The sequence below is a fragment of the Argiope bruennichi genome, chromosome 6 (genome assembly GCF_947563725.1).
Source record: "Argiope bruennichi chromosome 6, qqArgBrue1.1, whole genome shotgun sequence".
Taxonomy (NCBI): Eukaryota; Metazoa; Arthropoda; class Arachnida; order Araneae; family Araneidae; genus Argiope; species Argiope bruennichi.
This window is the reverse complement of record NC_079156.1, coordinates 77,234,098-77,252,060: the sequence shown is the minus strand read 5'-3', so window position 1 is coordinate 77,252,060 and position 17,963 is coordinate 77,234,098. Positions and strand designations below refer to the sequence as shown.

The 17,963-nt window shown below is 30.0% G+C and overlaps 1 protein-coding gene across 3 annotated transcripts in view; it reads left to right on the top strand.

Moving 5' to 3' along the window:
- LOC129971314 (rab effector Noc2-like) overlaps positions 1-17,007 on the top strand; it is a 37,134-nt gene extending 20,127 nt beyond the window's left edge. For all 3 annotated transcript variants that reach the window (XM_056084945.1, XM_056084946.1, XM_056084947.1), the window contains 6 exons: positions 1,990-2,119; positions 3,865-3,951; positions 6,193-6,337; positions 8,596-8,685; positions 12,806-12,888; positions 16,232-17,007. In XM_056084945.1, the coding sequence (XP_055940920.1) occupies positions 1,990-2,119; positions 3,865-3,951; positions 6,193-6,337; positions 8,596-8,685; positions 12,806-12,888; positions 16,232-16,432 (736 nt within the window). In that variant the 3' untranslated portion in view covers positions 16,433-17,007. The remainder of the gene's footprint in view (positions 1-1,989; positions 2,120-3,864; positions 3,952-6,192; positions 6,338-8,595; positions 8,686-12,805; positions 12,889-16,231) is intronic.
- Positions 17,008-17,963: the final 956 nt, after the last annotated feature.

The following is a 17,963-nucleotide window of genomic DNA, read 5'->3' as shown; positions in this document are numbered from 1 at the left end:
GCATCGATTTAAAATATAAAATTTATCACGTCTCATGTCAGTGACATGCTAAATTTTGTGTTTTAATTTAATTTATTGTGCAATTTAATTTTATTTATTTACAGTTTTATTGTGATTTGATTTAGTTTACACTTAAAATTCCACACCGTTTGAAAACATATCAGAAAATAGGTATGTTTTTAGAATCATTTATTAAAAATAATCGCTTTTTTATTTTATATTTGGTGATTAAAAAAGATATGGAACACACATGAAAATGTGGTGAAAGCAAACATTTTCCATCATTGTTTGCGAAATTTTTAATGAACCCTAAAAGTGATTGTAAATATCTGATGGTAAAACCGCTGTGTCAGATACAGGTGAATCGGGGTGAATTGTGTAGTGGTGAAACCGAATGGGCCAGGTAAAAACATTATTAACTTAAACAGCTACAAAATGGAATTCAATAAAAAAGTAATTTCAGCAATAGTTCAAAAAAGTAGCTGCCAGTCTGAATGCACGCCTGTAGCGATGATAGATGGAACGGCGGTATTTTTTTAAACAGAATTGTTAAGTCCCAAATTTCTGCAGCAATGGTCCTAGCAGCTATTGCCAATTTGTTATTCAGATTCAAGGAAAGTATTATAGATGAATATATAGAATTCAAGGAAAGTATTATAGATGAATATATAGAATTCAAGGAAAGTATTATATATAGAAAATATTTTGTTACTTTCTAACAATAAGAGTTCTAAGCAATCATGTAGGGAAAATCAAACTTTAAGACCCTCCACTCAGTCTATTGGCCCAAAGAAACGATGTCCATATACTAGCTTACCATTTTAAAATGAATACCATGTAAGAACCACAAATCCCGGAATATCTTCAAATATTTTACAAGACCTTCAACTAAGTATGCCCCATTCTTGCGTTTAGTTTTTCTAGCTAATGTATGATCATATTAGGCAATTTCCATCGATTTTTGCTTGGAAAAAAGATGAGTAATTGTCAATAATTTTCGAACGGATATATTAGATGCGGGTTTGCACTCTTTCTCAAACATCCTTTAGGGTATAAAGTGTACCATCACAGGCAAAGAAAGTTTCTCTTATTAAAAATACAATCATATGCAAATTTGGTAATTTCAATTCCTGCCGTTGGACAGTCAAGCAATGATAAACTGTGTCAGTCATTGATTGGATTAACTGGAAAAGTTATAGGTGCATTTATCCTCCATCCATAGTTTATCATTGTAGGACACCAAAAATATTTTCTGCATCATTTGTATCTAATAGAAATATTGATGTGCTCAAAACAACCCTTTCCATACCTGATTTTCTACTATTTGTTCCACACCGAGCATGGTGAACTAGAAAGGGTGCCCAAAACTGCCAATGCTAACTTTCTAAAGATTTATTATAGTTTAATGTTTAGATAGTCGTTGATTCGCTCATCGATTATAATTTGTAAGCGCATAAATGAAATGCTTATTAACAATTTTCTCATTTGCAAAATCTCCCATTGACCTAGAAGCTTAAAAAGTGTTGTAAATTGAAAATAAATGTCTGGAAAAAAGAAAAAGAAGATCCATTCATTTAGCATCACAAAAATTTACATATGATTCTTTCTCCATTTTAGACATTTCATTTGTGATTTTCTTTTACAGCCAAAAAATGACATTCAATGAACGAATCATTTCTACGAACGAGTAGTGATTCTGCAACGAATTTACTTTTCTCTTCTGATTAGGAAAGCTATAACTAAAAGTATATAAATGATTTTGCATACATTAACACGTGTTGAAATTTGGACCATCTTTTTTAACTAACTCTTCATTGTCTTCTAATGCTATATTCCCTGGCATATATTCTGAAGTGAATATGGTTTGTTTACTTATATTATTTCTACACGAAACTTCGATTCTTTTGTATAAAGATAACTCCTGAAATATTTTTATTTCAATTATTTTTTCACTTGTTTGTGATTTTAATTATTTACTTATTTTCGTAGGAGGATGGTGTGCAGACTAGAAAATATGAAAAGAAATAGTGTTGGTGATGGTAAAAAAACATGTTCTATGTGCGGGATATCATTTGGCCTAATTCGAACATCGTCGGTAAGCTGCTGTGATTGCCGAATGGTAAATATTTTAAAGATTTTTAATAAATAGCTAAAAAAATGCACCATATGATTTGATTATAGTCTCCATCTGACGTTTGAAATAGTCAAATATAGACTAACAAACAACCACCACTTACGTAGCTAATCTTCATCTTTTTGTACATATATGCGCGAGAGTAAATGCATCTTTTTTCATTATTGTATAATAAAGTTTGTTTTTATTACAAAACTTGCATCCCAAATTTATCTTTGAATGTGTAGTTTCGTAATATCCTTATTCAAGACAGTGTCTTTAGATTTTAATTTCTCATAAGTGTATTTGAACCACAACAGTTAGAAATCTCAAATATTATTTTGAAGCATCTGAGTTTATCAGTGTTATATAATGTTTTTAATTTATAATTTTTACAGTTTTTTTTCTTTAATTAATATTTTTTAATTATTCCATATATAGCCAAGGGCCACAAAAATAAACGGAGACAGGTTGCATTTATAAACATTATTTTGCTTTAAATTCAAGTCGTTCCCACTATTCAATCTGTTCAATTTGTTTTTAGTTTTAAAATAAAGAGTTAAACCCTGTTGTAGTTTCGTGAGGTTCTCTCAGGGTACATTGGGGCCGCGGTGGCCTGGTGGTAAGCTCGTGAGACGTAAGGTTTCAGGTTCGAGAACCGATTCCACCGAAGAACCGCCGTGTAAAAGGGTTCTGTTGTACGTTAAATCCGTCAAGGCCAAACGTCCTCCCGCTGGTGTGGTGAGTAGAGGGGGGTGACAGCTCAGGTGTCGTCCTCGTCATCTGACCGCCGTTCAAAATTACGAGGTCCGTCCCAAAATAGCCCTAGTGTTTTTATAGAACGGGACGTTAATATAACTAAACTAAACCAGTGGCACTGTGAGTGGTTTGGGGCTTTTTCTTTTTCTTCCCCTCTTTCTTTTTTAACTTGTACTTATTCAAATGGTTAAATAATATAAATATTAAAGGTAATAGGGGCTTAGAATGGCATTATTTATGTTTCATGAAGTGATTGAAAGAATGAATTTCATACACACACACAGACACAAAAAAAATAATGGAATTTGCCACGATTTCTAATTTTAATAATGGAATTTCAAAAAGTTTCGCAACTAATGTCTAAGAAATTTCATTTGCGTATTAAGAAGTGGGTATTGATTCGTTATAATTAATGTGTATTTTAACCATGTGCAGAATAGTAAACTAAATACGGAACACAGAGCATAGCGAGATTTAAATGACGCTAAAGGCATGCTATGGTTATCTAGCGCATAGTCATCATTAGTGGTTAAGCAAGGGTAAAGAGTGCTCAGAAAATACCATTTTTGTCCCCTCATCATATTTGACATTAAAAAAGTGGCATTGGCCACACATGTGGTTTTTCCTTGGCACCTATTCAAACTGGCGTTCGTAGTATTTATACTTTCTTGCCCGCTATTTCATTTTGCAAGTGGCAGAACATTGACAAACTATCATTAGTTAAGTGTCAAATGCATCTAATCATTGATGAATTCGTAAGACATCTTTGATTACTCATCCCAGATAAAAATTACGAAATTTTGATAATCGATATTTTATTTTGACTTCTTTAATACTTATTAGAAAATATAACTGCAAAAAAAAAAAAAAAAAAAAAAAAAAGACTTCATTAAAATTTCTAAAAATGATTACATTTAATTAAACGTAATATGTGGAATTGTTATTCTAGATTAATTTTCATATAGTTTTTATAAAATCTTTTTCTATTTTAGGCTGTATGCGAAAAATGTAGAATAGACATCCAAAATGCATCTCAAGAATTTTGTGTATTGTGCAAAATTTGTGCTGAAAATAGAGAAGTATTTATTTCATTTAATATTTGCTAATTCTTTTTTAAAACGATATTGATTCAGCCTAAATGATGTATTTTAGTTCAAGTGATGCATAATTGCATAAAAGTTATGTACAATAGAACAATTAAAAAGCGCTCATAAATTTAACTTATTTATATGGAAATTTTTTTCTCTATCAATTTTTTACCATTTAAATTCTTTTTAATAATATACAAATTAATATATTTGTTTTAGTAATATGATTTTTTTAAAGTGTATATTTTTAAGAAGTGAAATTTATTCATCTGTCTCCATTATATTTTGTAGATTTTTGTTCTGTTACCTGCTAATCAAATACAGTAACTCCTGTGATTTTAATGTGATTATTTAAGACTTGATATATTTGATAGCATTAATTGATTAATAAAAATAACTGAATTGGATAAATCAACTATATTTAATTATATCAAGGATAAAAGGAAAAAACACTTATATCATAAGTACCTATAAATTATTTCAAAAATAACAAATTCCTTAAATATATTTTATCGAGAACTATGAGATGCCCTGGTTAATAATTATTAATTTCTTCGCTTGATTTGCTTGTAAGGGATTAATTCACAATCTCTTCAAGCCCTCAAGTATTTTGATATCCATTAACTGTAATTTTTCTGCTCCTACAGCCATTGTCGCGATATCCCTCACTGTTTATATTCAAGTTAAATTCACAATCTCAATTGTTATGTCAGTTTATTGCTAGGATAATACTTGTCAAAATGCCATTGATGTGCAACGAATTTTGAGATTGCGTGATATCGTGTTTGCGTCTAGTTTCAAATAAACAAAGGAGCATGTGCGGCCTATTCTGCTTTTATTTTCAATCTAAAGAAAAACGCGAATGCAAGTCAGCATATCTTTATAGAAACTAATGGTGACAATTCCCTAACGCAAGGCATGAGACCTTGCTTTAGACAATTTCAGGCTTTAGATTTTTATATCTGACATGTCAGAATTATGTGGTTACCATGAACTTTAGTAAAATCAAGCGGAACAATGAATATCGATCGCTCCCATCAATCAACAGATCAGTTTGAACCATTCACTAATTAAAAGGCGTTCAAATTGAGCTTTAAGACACGGAGAAATGATTTTGCAGCAAGACGACGCCTCATCCCACACAGCGACAGACGTTATATGGCTGGGAACTCTTGCCCTGCTCTTGAACTTTCACAAAGTCAAGTGTGGTATAAGCGGTATCGCCTTTCGGGATATCACTTAATTTTCATCGTTGAATCAAACGCGTTGACTTTTCCAGCAATAAAAAATTACGAAGATGTAGAAAAATGGCTTGTTAATTGGATCCCCTCAAAATACGATCAATTTCTCTAGCAGGGCAACCATTATTTGAAAGACAGATGTACAGCTAACGATGGGGCACAGTTTGAATAAAGCGTTTTTTGCATGTCTCCCAAGATACAGTCATCAAAAAAAAAAAAAAAAAAAATGCTTTAATAATTTTTTTTTTGTTATAGCATCTTTACAAATTTGGTTTGAATGAAATGATTTAAGAAGATAAGGTTATTTCCAATCAACAAATTTATTAATAGAGTGAATTAGCCTTATCTAACGTCGAGAAATTTTCCTAATAAGACTATTGTTTCTTTCCGAAATCGATTTGTCGTCATAAAATTTACTTATTAATAAAATTTTATGGAATTCTGATGATAATATCAGGAATTATAAGGTTTTGAAAAAGGGCCCTTCTAATGTCAAATGAGTCTTATGAACTTTTGGTGGTATTTCGTAAACTACTATATATTTCTCAAATTTTTTCACTCAATGAAAGAAAATTATCGTATTTCATTAAAAAACAAAACAAATGCACAAACAACACAGATTTAATATTCTATGAATTTTTAAACATGGTATGTGGGGCAAAAGTTAATTGTAGCATAGTACAATTAAAGCTAAGATTGTGATTAATTATACCTATACAAATCAAAATTTAGCACGTCATGCTGAAATGTCGGAATTAAAAAAAATTGTGCTAATACCCCAAATAATTTTTGAAATATTCACAAACATTGTAAAATTCTCATAATCGATTTGAAATGCCAAATTTCTTAGGTACACTATAGTAAATTTATTTGAATTTATCTGTCTACTCTTCCTGAAACACGAGTTTCAACGGCCATAATAAAACATTGATAATTAATATTCATAATTTAGTCACAATCTCTCATGTTTCAAAATTTCATTTTCACAAAGGTATGGAAAAAATCCGGTGGATGGTTTTATGGGCAAGTACCTCCATCAGATCAATCAGCGCCTCTGCAGAATACGAAATACGATGAAAACAAAGGATCTCCTAATTGCACAAGAGCGTTTAACACATGGGAACACAGGAAACCTGGTAAGGTGCTCTTTTATTGTAATTTTTTCCAATATATGTGTAATAATTTAACATTTTCCGCTTTGCATTATTCCTCCAAGCCAATCACAATATTTCCATCTGGAATACAGGACCACCGTGGCTTGGTGGTAAGGTCTCGGCTTCGGAACCTGAGGGTTTCAGTTTCGAGACCCGATTCTACTGAAGAACCGTCGTGTAAATGGTTCCGGTGCGCGTTAAATCCGTCGGGGTCAAATGTCCTCCCGTTGGTGTGGTGTGGTGTGGTGCTCAGGTGTCATTCATGTCATCTGACCGTGGCTCAAAATTACGAGGCCCGTCCCAAAATTGTCCTAGTGTTACTTTAAGAAAAAGGGACGTTAATATAGCTAAACTAAATTAAACCAAATCCATCTGAAATACTTAGTTACTTTCCAAACTGCTTACTGAACTGAATTCGATATAAAAACATTGGAATCTGAATATTTTCAATCATGGTTCAGTAAATAAGCTTAGGATTGTCTTGCAAAAGATAAAAATTACGGAAATATTAGAACAATTCTGGTATCTCTAAGAAGAGATCTCGTGCATCCTAAGAAAAGAAACCAAATAAAACGCGTCTTCAAAAACGTAGAGAACAAATTAATTAAAATTTGACATGTTCGCGAGGCTAAATAAAATATTAAGTTCAAGAACGAATCAAGTTTTATTCATCCAATACGAATGAATTAAGAAAGATGAATTTTCATGTTGCCATTCTTTTCATCCAGTCAGAAAACTGATTTCTATGTAAAATATTTATACATGTAATATAAGAATATTTAAGTAATAAAAGAGTACGAAGATATGAACTATTTTGACTATTTTTGTCATCTAATCTCTTTAATCACAGTTTTTGATATTTTTTTTCATCATTTCGGTTAAAACTACTATCAAGATTCTATCAACAATCATCGCACAAAGCTGGTAAAATATGAGTTTGAACCATAGAAAGACCGCTGAAAAATAGGAAGATCCTTTCGAAAAAAAATCGATACAATGCTTTATAAAGTATAATTTGCTGAATCAACACTTTATGAAAAGGTAATCGTACTGATTTTCAAATCAGAGTTAAGTTCTCAAATAATCAAAGCAAGCAAGCAAAGAAATCAGATGGGCTTTATTTTACTCTGGGTTAAGGACACAGACACATGGAACCAATTTGACTCCAGCTATAAGATCAATCCTTTTTTTTTAATGCGCAATTTATAAACTCAGAAAATTAGTAATTTTTTCATTTACTAAAATAGTCTTTTATATAAATTTTTATGTAAATAAAATATTAAACAGCCAATTATTAACGAGTTGAAATATCAGAGAATGTTGATGTGTTAAATGCCAAATATGACATTCTTCGTTGACATCGTAACTGTTTTACCCAATTTTTTTAACTAAAATTTTGCTGACGAACTTGGATCACTGGAACTTTTCTTATAACCAATTTGACTCTTAGTATTCACTAATGGTTTGATTCCTGTTGCCGACTGGCCCTTTACGGACAACGCCTGGTCTTTAGACTCTAATTCTATTGGTAGCACATTTAGAAGGAAGAGGCAACGATAGGAATCTTAGGCAATTTATCCTTAACAGATTCTAATTCTTTGGTAGTATAGGTAGGAGGGGGCAACGATAGGAATTTCAGGTGTCGACTCCACGTTTCTATTTCACAGTAAACCACTTGTGGTGACAAGAAAGCCATAGGTGCGCACGTGAAAACGGTTCTCTGTAGCTCGCAGTGGGGTTACACAAAATATCCGATACCTTACAGAAATCGGGAAATTTATATTTTCTAAATGAATTAATTTTCGATTTAAGAATATGTTAAAAGCGTCTCGACATTCGAGGCACGTCTTTCCACTGCTAGTGGTTAAATACTGAATAGCTCAGTGGGAACAAGACCAAAGATTGATTTCACATTATTTGGAATATCAATTCTACAAGGCAAAAATAATTTTCACAGCCAAACATCAGAACATTTCATTACTGTAATATGTAAAAAAGCGGAGATAAATTTTAGAATTCTTGAAAAATCTAATATGACGAATAATTTCAACATACTAAACATTCAGTTTTATGTTTCAGTTAATTCATATTACATTTTTGTCTTATAACGACCAATAAATAAAATACTATTTTCGGAAATATTGTCACTTCACCATACTAGCTGCCTGTTATAGTAAAGAATAATTATTAAGCATTTAGCAGTGGTAAAAGCTTTATGTAAAAAAAATTTTTTTTGACAGATATTGTTCGCTTGGAAAGTTTTGAACCGCCAGAAGAAAACCATAACGATAATCCTTTGTATAAAACATGGGCCGTGAGTTCCAGTTCAGGTAAGATATACCAAATTTTTTTAAAGTAATATTTAGCAGGAAAATCGTCATTTGCTGCGTAAGTCTGTAACATTTATCGACATTAATTAGTTTTTTTAAATATTCTCTAAGTTTTATGCTCCTCCGCTCTTTTTATCTTCTATCGTATATGGTACAACAAAAGGATTTTAAACATGATATAATCTTCCGATTTTTTCATAAAAATAAAATCAAACAAAAATGATATTGCAATTCATATTCTGCAAAAATTTGTAAATTTAAAATCATATATATATATATAATATAATATAATATAATATAATATAATCGGAAAAGTTTATCCCTAGAATTGGTATTTTAACCGTTTCATCCATCTCCCTCCCCCAAATAAGTAAGGTGAGCTTCATTATTAACTCCGTGGGCTCGTATTTTATGTGCTAAATGATATACCACATAATGTATCACGGATAAGAGAATTAGAGAAATTTTGATTGGTTTTGAACCGAAGGGATATATGGTATTTAATGGGTAAAAATCTTGGTGTAGTTAATCACAGATGGTTCTCCCCATCTCGAAGAGAAATGAAATAGAGACAGGCGAAATTTTTCGTTTCTCCATAATTCTTTTACCATTTGAGATAGAAAGGTGACCAAATTCAGATGTACTATTGCCTTATCATGACAAACAACTTTTGTATTAATTTTTTTTTTTGACAATGCTAATCCACAAATTGATTATCTTTTAATGGCACAAGAACCAGTATTGACCAAATTGTGCCAAAAGTATGTTAATTTAAAGTACAAATCTTAAAAAAAGAGAACCTAATGTAATGACCCATACCAGTCATGTACTACTCATGAAAGCAGTTACATGAACAAATGAAAAAACATGTTAAGAATTGTCTAACACCGCTTTCAAATTAGAGTAAACCCTGCCGAAATATTTCATTCTTAAGGCTATTTTCATTATGGTCAACATATATCTTGCAGAGAGGATGCATGACATCCTGATTAGTTGAAGATGGATCCGAAAGAAATATATATTTGAGTGAAATATGTCTCACCAAGGCGAAGTTTCGTTAGCATGACATGAGTTGATGGTTGAGACAATCAACATTAAATCCAGTAATTTAACTGTGAATTCCATGTATACGTTGCCATATAAGGAGTGAGTTTTTCTTTAGAACACTATCTATTCTCTGAAAAAGAATAAACGTTTTAACGTTAAGGCTGCTGCGACATCAGCTTCGTCATTTTCGAGGATTCAAATAAGTCCTGAAATTCAACAAAATAAAATATCAAATTTATGTTCTATTACTTTAAAATATAATTTTATTGCGCTAAGATCCAAAGGCTGACTTTGTCTGGATGCCACTCTAGAGAAGTTAAAGATCTAACCACCGTATGCGTATATAGCATGTTTTTCAGCATAAACAAGTGATATATTTCATCTTCAACCCGATAGTCTCAATATTTATGAAATTAAGGGAACAAATTATTGTAAAGTGGATAAAATTTTTTGCTACAGATAGAAAGCTGCCATTACCTATTCGCACGTAAGGCATTCACTTTTGGGAATAATTAACTTGTTCCATACTATACTGCTGATCACTTGCAAAAGTCCATCTGGGTGATTGACCTAATTTAGTACAATGCAATAAAAAAACAAACATTTAAATTGGGTGATATTTTATTTAACACCAAAACTACCTATGTTAAATATATATCTAGTTTTACCTCACCCGTCAAATTGACAGGTTTTGATCACCATGGCTTTCATTGTAAATTTTGGCTTAGTTTATGTAAATGAAAGAATATAATTTAACCAAAACAACATTTAATATAATAGTTCATTAATTATTAATAAAAAACCCAAGAAGAATAGTTTATATTTGCATTTATAGGCTATCCAGTTACAGCTAATAGTTCTAAACTAAATCATAATCGGAATAAAATAGATTCCATTATAACGACTACTGAACACTTTGGCTCAATCAATATAATTTCAAATGAAAAATTTAATTCAAATTTTTTCCAGAAAATGTCTGAAAGCGATGTATAATTAAATAAAAATACATATTGATGTCCATCATTGCATAGATAATCCATAAAATATTATAAACTCTGAATATGGCAGTTAAAATGGCTGAGTGGAAATTGAATAGGAATATGTAATTATTCTTATAATTCATTAAAAGCCGTCATAAAGTTCTAGAACAATACATAAATTATATCAAAATTTTTAAGCATAAAATTTGAAAATCCTCAAAATGACGGCCTTGTTAGTTCTAATGTTAAGGTAGTGTAAGAATTGATTGTTGTTGCATAAAAATGATGATACGCATTTTACTAAATTTAATGCATATAAAAAGGAATTTCCCTTTGACCTCTGACATGGTGGGAGGATTTTATTTTTGTAAAGATGATTTGCATTGCAACAATATCTGTTAAGTATAGTATTTTAAATCGATCAAATCATCAAAAACAAAGTGGAAATCAAAAGAAACAGACGTTGAAGGCTTATTTATCTGTGTTTACAATTTTATTTTCAAATCGTGATCGCGCAATCCTTGTATGCATCAATTCGTGAGCATGAAACTTTATATTTGAAATGAAACTATCTGATCAAATACTTTTGAACTGATTGCCTTACATTCTGGAGAATGGACTTTTTCAGATTAGAAATATTATGGGCGTTGCATCAAAATAGGTTAATCGAAAAATTCCTTCAGATATCTAATTTATTCACGTTTTATTTTATATTAGCATAAAACAAAATAATAATTAATTTCAAAAAAATCATTTAGATATAACTTCATGTCCATGATTCCATCAAATGAAAGCCGTGTTATTTTAATACTCTTACATATTTTTTGTTCATTATTTACATGATCCTTTCCAATGGAGACCATATTCATGACATCATATCGCTATTATTTTAAATGTCTGGTTCATTTATTTACATGATCCTTTCCAATGGAGACCATATTTATGACATCATATCGCTATTATTTTAAATGTGTGGTTCATTTAAGTTTCAAATTTCTCGGTATTGTAGTTTCACTATTTTGTTTAGTTGCATGACTAGTAGATATTAAACATAATCTTCTTTCCTTAGAGAAGTTAGTGATTTAGTATGATTAGTGATTTTCTTTCGATAATGGATAGAAAATGAAACTGTCAAATATAGATAAAGCAATGAAAACTGTTTGAATTTCAGCGAAACTATGTTATCTATTAATGAAAATCGGAGAAAAAAAATATGTTTTTAAACTTGCCGAAATTCAGGGAAAATTCGCACGCCTTAAAATTGGTATCATTAAAAAGCCAATTTTTTAAATTTCGAAATGTAATTTAATTTATATTTGTGCATTAATATTTTCGGAAGTAATCGTAGAAAATGCCAATATTCAGCGTAATTTTTAATTAATAAAGTTAAAAGTTAAAAAATTAGGAAATAAAATATTTTAACTAATTGAAAAATTTTACAAAATTTCTTCGATTTGCACATTTCTAGCCTATAAAGTATATATGTGCCAAATTTTGTAGCTGTATATCAGACGGTCAGATCTGTAGAGCGCGCACACATGCACACTTTTATGATTAGTAGAGAGGATTTATAAGTGGCATCCATGCCTCTACACACTATTTAAGTAGATGTCAGGTATTTATAAAGATTGCTATAACTAAGAGAGGGTAATTCATTAAATAGGAACAGAACCAAATAATTTACTTGACAAAGGGTTAATATTATATAATTTATAAGAAATCTTAATCGACTTCTCTGAGGTCCCTCTCAGTCGAGTGGTTCTAGGCAGCCTGTCTAGTCAAAAATTTACCTCTGACAATAAACAATATTATACAATTAAATAGGAATAATGTCTTCCAGAAGAATTGCATAGTCCTAGAATCGCTAAATAGTTTGTTATTTCTAAGTATGTTTCGCTGCTATGTTTGCTTTTGCTATAAATTCCTTATAATTATTGACGTAATAAGATAAATACCTTTATAATATTTTAGTATATAATATTAGTATAGATAATCATATCAGTGATCTTTAATAAATAATATCCATATAAATTTATTTTGATATAAGAGCGTTTGTATTTATTTACAACTGATAACCTACATCTTTTTCACAGATATCAGCTCCATCGATGAAACGATTTCTTTCACAGAAGACACAGAAAGAGTGAGAAAGAATTCAGATGATGGTGAAAATTTAGTAAGTTTTGTCTACTATACAAAAATCTTTAAGGAAATTTATTAATTACATTATTTAAGCTTATAAAATTATAAATATTCATACTTCCTTCCTCAAGAAAGGGATCCAATAATTGTCTTTATTCTATCATTCAAATGCTTGCACCACATCAATCCAAACTAATCCCGTGCATAAATAGCAAATCATTGAAGGAATAGGAACTCGAATCTGTCATTGTCGAGTAACAAACAAAATATGAGGTAACCAGGTGAGGTCGACTCACCGAAATTTTCTCGCATACTCTCTAATGAAGACGTTGCCCCACTGAATGTCTTGCAGGGCACCGGTGTACAATAGTGATGAAACTATGCTAAATTCCTTTGGCGGGAATTTAGCATTTTTACTGAATCTATCGCGCTACCATTGGCGATTAATCCCTGGCATGCAATTAATAGTATCTAAAAATTGAATTTAGGTTTTAGACGCACTCTTCTCAACCGATTGAAACAAAAAATTTGACTCAAAACTATTCTTAAAGTCACAAAACCGCGTACCAGAGTTGATATAGTTAAGTCATTGTGTTTTTGAATCATCGTGTTTACTTATTTCCGAAAGAACAGACCGACAGATGGTCGACTCCTTGTTGGATTTTGCTCAAAATTGGGTAGGCGTCTGTAGGAAAGATCATAAATCTGTATAAGGAATTTTATCTATCAAGCTCTCTTCAGTTATTGTGCCAACTTATTTTCGAACGGCCGGACAGGCAGACTTTTTCTGAACAGATTTTACTCAAAATTTGCTAGATATCTACAAATTTGGTGTAAAAATCACATACCAAGTTTCAATCGTTTAGCTCAAAGCATTTTTGAGTTATTTTTGCCAAAGACAAACAGACGGACATTTCTTAAAAATGTGTTTTTCGAACTCATTGTGATCTAAAACGTGGAGATTCATCAAAATCTCGAGTTCGAATTCTTTGTTGATTACTGTACTTAATCTATACTTTATTCAAGCAAAAAGCTGTTATCCTTCGACCTCCCGTATGGAAACTATGAGCCTTGAACAAGACTAGCCATGAGTGCTCAAATTTTTTATCACCTCAGGAATTGGAGACCACGAAAAAGTGGAAAGGCAAAATGAGTATCCTTTTCAGATTTTTCTACCTTTATGTAGATTCATAGAAGCCGCGCATGGCAGTTTTGTATTTCTTAGAATGATAAAGAAAAAGTAGTATGCACTTTGAACATCTTTTTTCCAACCGATTAACACGGACATTTATATAAACAATGATAACACGTTCGTATACCAAATTTCATTTATTTAAGCCATTGCATTTTTGAGTTATTTCGTTTACATACATGTTAATTAGCAGACCGATTGATGGTCAACCCACTGATGGATTTCATTCAAAATTTGAAGTTAATCTGTTTTTAGATGATAAAACTGTGTACCAAGTTTATCTTTGTATTTTGCTATTATCTAGTTCACTTGCATTCGGACAGATAAAAACAGTTTCTGCAATTCAGTTTCGTTAAAAATTTGATAAAAGTCTGTTTCATCAGTCTCACTCAAAGCGTCTTTGGCTATTGTGTTCAAGTATTGTTGTATTAATTTGATCCCTAATTGCAAAAATATGCTTTTGGATTGGAAGTGATTTGAAATTTGGAGATTCATCCATAAAAAATTTTGAATTCGAAATTTTTGACGACTACAATATTTTCTCTTTGTATTTTTTGTTACAACCTAAAAATATGAAAAAAATTAAAAGAACTTCCACATCTGATATATAATTTATTTCAAATATCATTCTAATACAAAATATATTTTGTTTCCTTTGATATTATTAATTTTGTGCTTGTATTATTTATTTATTTTCTTGAATAGAAGAAAAATTATCGCAAACCTAAAAATAAATAAATAATAATAATAATAAATCAAATTTGAGATTTTCATGAATTTTTACTTTTAAAATCTGAGTCCGGAAAACGCATTTTTGAAGTTTTCTGTTTGTGATCATGATAACTCTAATATGCTTTGAGCTAGATAGATGAAATTTGGTATTTACACTGACTTTGCAGATTTCTATTAAATTTTAAATGAAATTCATTCACAAGAAGTCTGTGCATAGATAAGTAAACACAATAACTATAGGATGTAAAAAGCTAAATAAATAAAAAAATTTGTAACAAAGATTCAGCACTAAAAATATAGAATGTATAACATACAACATTTTCAAAAAGTCAAATGTTTGATCATCTGCCAATCTGCACTTTTGCATGTATGTAAGCGCGGCACTCAAAAACGCTGAGACTTCAATAAATGGAATTTGGTATATTATCTTATACGTAATTGTAGTTCTGTGCCAAATTTTGTATTCAATTCGTCGACAAAAAAGATGAGTAAAATGCATATAGATTTCCTTCACTATACTATAAAGCACAAAGTGCTCATGTGTGGGACTTTCAAATAAAAAGAATTGAGCACTCGTGGCGTTCACGGCCAATTTTATGCGGATAAAGGCGAGGGGATAACACCTTTATTAGAGAATATCTGAGAAAGTTTGGGAGAAACCACTTTTGCTAATTTATCCTTATTCAATTTAAAATAGCTAAACGTTTTCAAAAAAAATATATATATATATATATACATTTTTATGAATTAAAGAATTTATAATAATTTAAATAACATGAATAGCATAAAATTATTTTTGTTAAAAATGAACGAACATTATAGCAGACACTTGCATCTAAAAATCAGGGCTCAATAACTAGCTTTTAAACCGTTAGAGATACATATATTATCAGTTGAGAAAGAATAATACTTTGTTGCATTGAAAAAAATTTGTCATTTGATCCAATTAATGACATTTGAAAAAATTATGAAATCTAAATTCCTATACTATTAATTTATTTCCTATTAATTCCTAATTCCTTATCCTATTAATTTATTTTAAATATTGACACATTATGTTTTTTAAAACTTTTTTGTTACCAAAATTAACCTAGTATACTTAAGCTTTGAATTTCATGATTTATAATTACTGTTTGATCATTTAAATCGTCTTGACGAAAATCCATCAGTCAACAGATATTTTTTGGGCTTAGCATGAAATAATGAAAAAATAATGAAATACAGCGTTTTTCATAAATTGACACAGTTTCGTAATATAGGATTTTGCATTCTTTAGTGGTGTTTTCGTTATTTTATTACTATTTCATATTATTGCTACATAAGCTATCGAATTTAATTTTAAAAAACATCTTCTTTTTCATGGACATCTTTTATGGTGACGAGTTTTTTGCTGTTTATATGTTAATCTAAGAATTATGATTAAAATGTTTGATAATTTTTTTTTCCAAATCAGGAAATGAATCGTTTGTCAACTCCTGAAGATTCAAAGCTGTCGATTTCCTGTCCGTCTTTGCAGACACTTGAGGATACCCCTATTTACAAACAAGCAGAAGTTCATAGAAAAAGACACTCTCGTATATTTTCTAAGAAAAGGATTTTAACACCAGCTCACAAAGTAATGGAAAAAATTTCAAAACATCGCAAATCTAAGTAATGCAAATAAAATTTTATATATTCCTATTTTTTTAGAGTTAAAAAATATAGACAAAGACTAAAATTGTTTAAATTTCACCATATATGTAGAATGACTGAAGAAAGTAAATGTAACATTTTTATAGCAACGGAATGTAGCATACAACCAAAAGCATTTTGTTGATATGCAATGAACTGCAATAAGTAAATTAAAAAAAAGTTTGACTAGTAAATACTGTAAAAATCATAATATGGTAAACTCTTATGATGCATACATTATGCATTTTCATAGTTTTTATTTTTTGTTTAAAAGCAAATGATGTAAACGCTTACCTATTTTATATGCATAAACAATGAAATGGACGATTAAAAAAAATTACATTTCATTAGCTATATTCAATAGTTACAATTTAGAGATATGTTTGAACACGCAGAAATGCGTCAGGTAATATATATTTCTTATAAGCTGCAACATATCCCCGTGTTGCAAGAGTCCACTGCATTGTGTATTTACAGTTTTTTTTTTTTTTTTTGACTGCTCTTATAAATTCTGATAATGAATGTGGATTAAAAACAACATATTAAAGAATAGTATTTGTTCTTTGTTTTAAAATCTTTAATAATAATTCTTTGAAAGAGAATGCATCATATGTCTTTTGATGAAACTTAAATAATAAGAATGGCAAATTCGGAATTCGCAAATCGTTCTTATATTTTGAAACAATACAATAAGATTAAGCATATAGTAATGAAACAATAATAGGTGGAATTTTTACTGACAACCGACACAAATAAAGTTTAGTTGAAAGGCAGTTTAACCTGATGAGAATTTAATGACAATACATATTGAATACTTAACTTCAAAAAAAAAAAAAAAAAAAAAAAAAAAACCAATACCTTTTTTAAATATGAGTGGAGATAAAGTGGCAAAGTTTCACTCAGGATTATTAGCTAAATAATTATTTGGGAGGGAAAAAAAAATCGTTTATCCAATATCTTCTCTTGGGAAAAAGATTATAGTAGAGAAAGTACTTTGCCTCTTTACAAGTTATTAGAAGATAGAAATAGGTAGTTGCCCAGTTAATATAAATTGACCAGATCTGTCTTCTCTCATTAGTAATAAATTAGTTAGAACATAATATAAGTAATTTGTATTCCTGATATCCTTATAACTAGCTATTTTATCTATGAACATTAATTCATTCACTTCTCAGAATTAAAATTATAAATTAAACTTTTGCTAATGCAAAATATTTACTCAATCCAGTCAAAATATATGTTCTTTTCATCCCATTCTCAGGAGGTGTTGCGGGTCATTGAAAATATTTACAAATTAATGTTTCAATTTTTCCCATTATCTTCAATTTATCAAGTTTTTGAATAATATTATCAATTCTAGACAGCCAAGTGTACTTTTAAATCTAAAACTTGCTCTCTTTATTCTGCAAAAAGTATGGATAAAAGTTCATTTATCATGCAAATTCAAAATTGCTTTTTTTAAATCTCCATTATTTTACATGCTTTTGTGATATTATAAGACAATGAAGTTATAA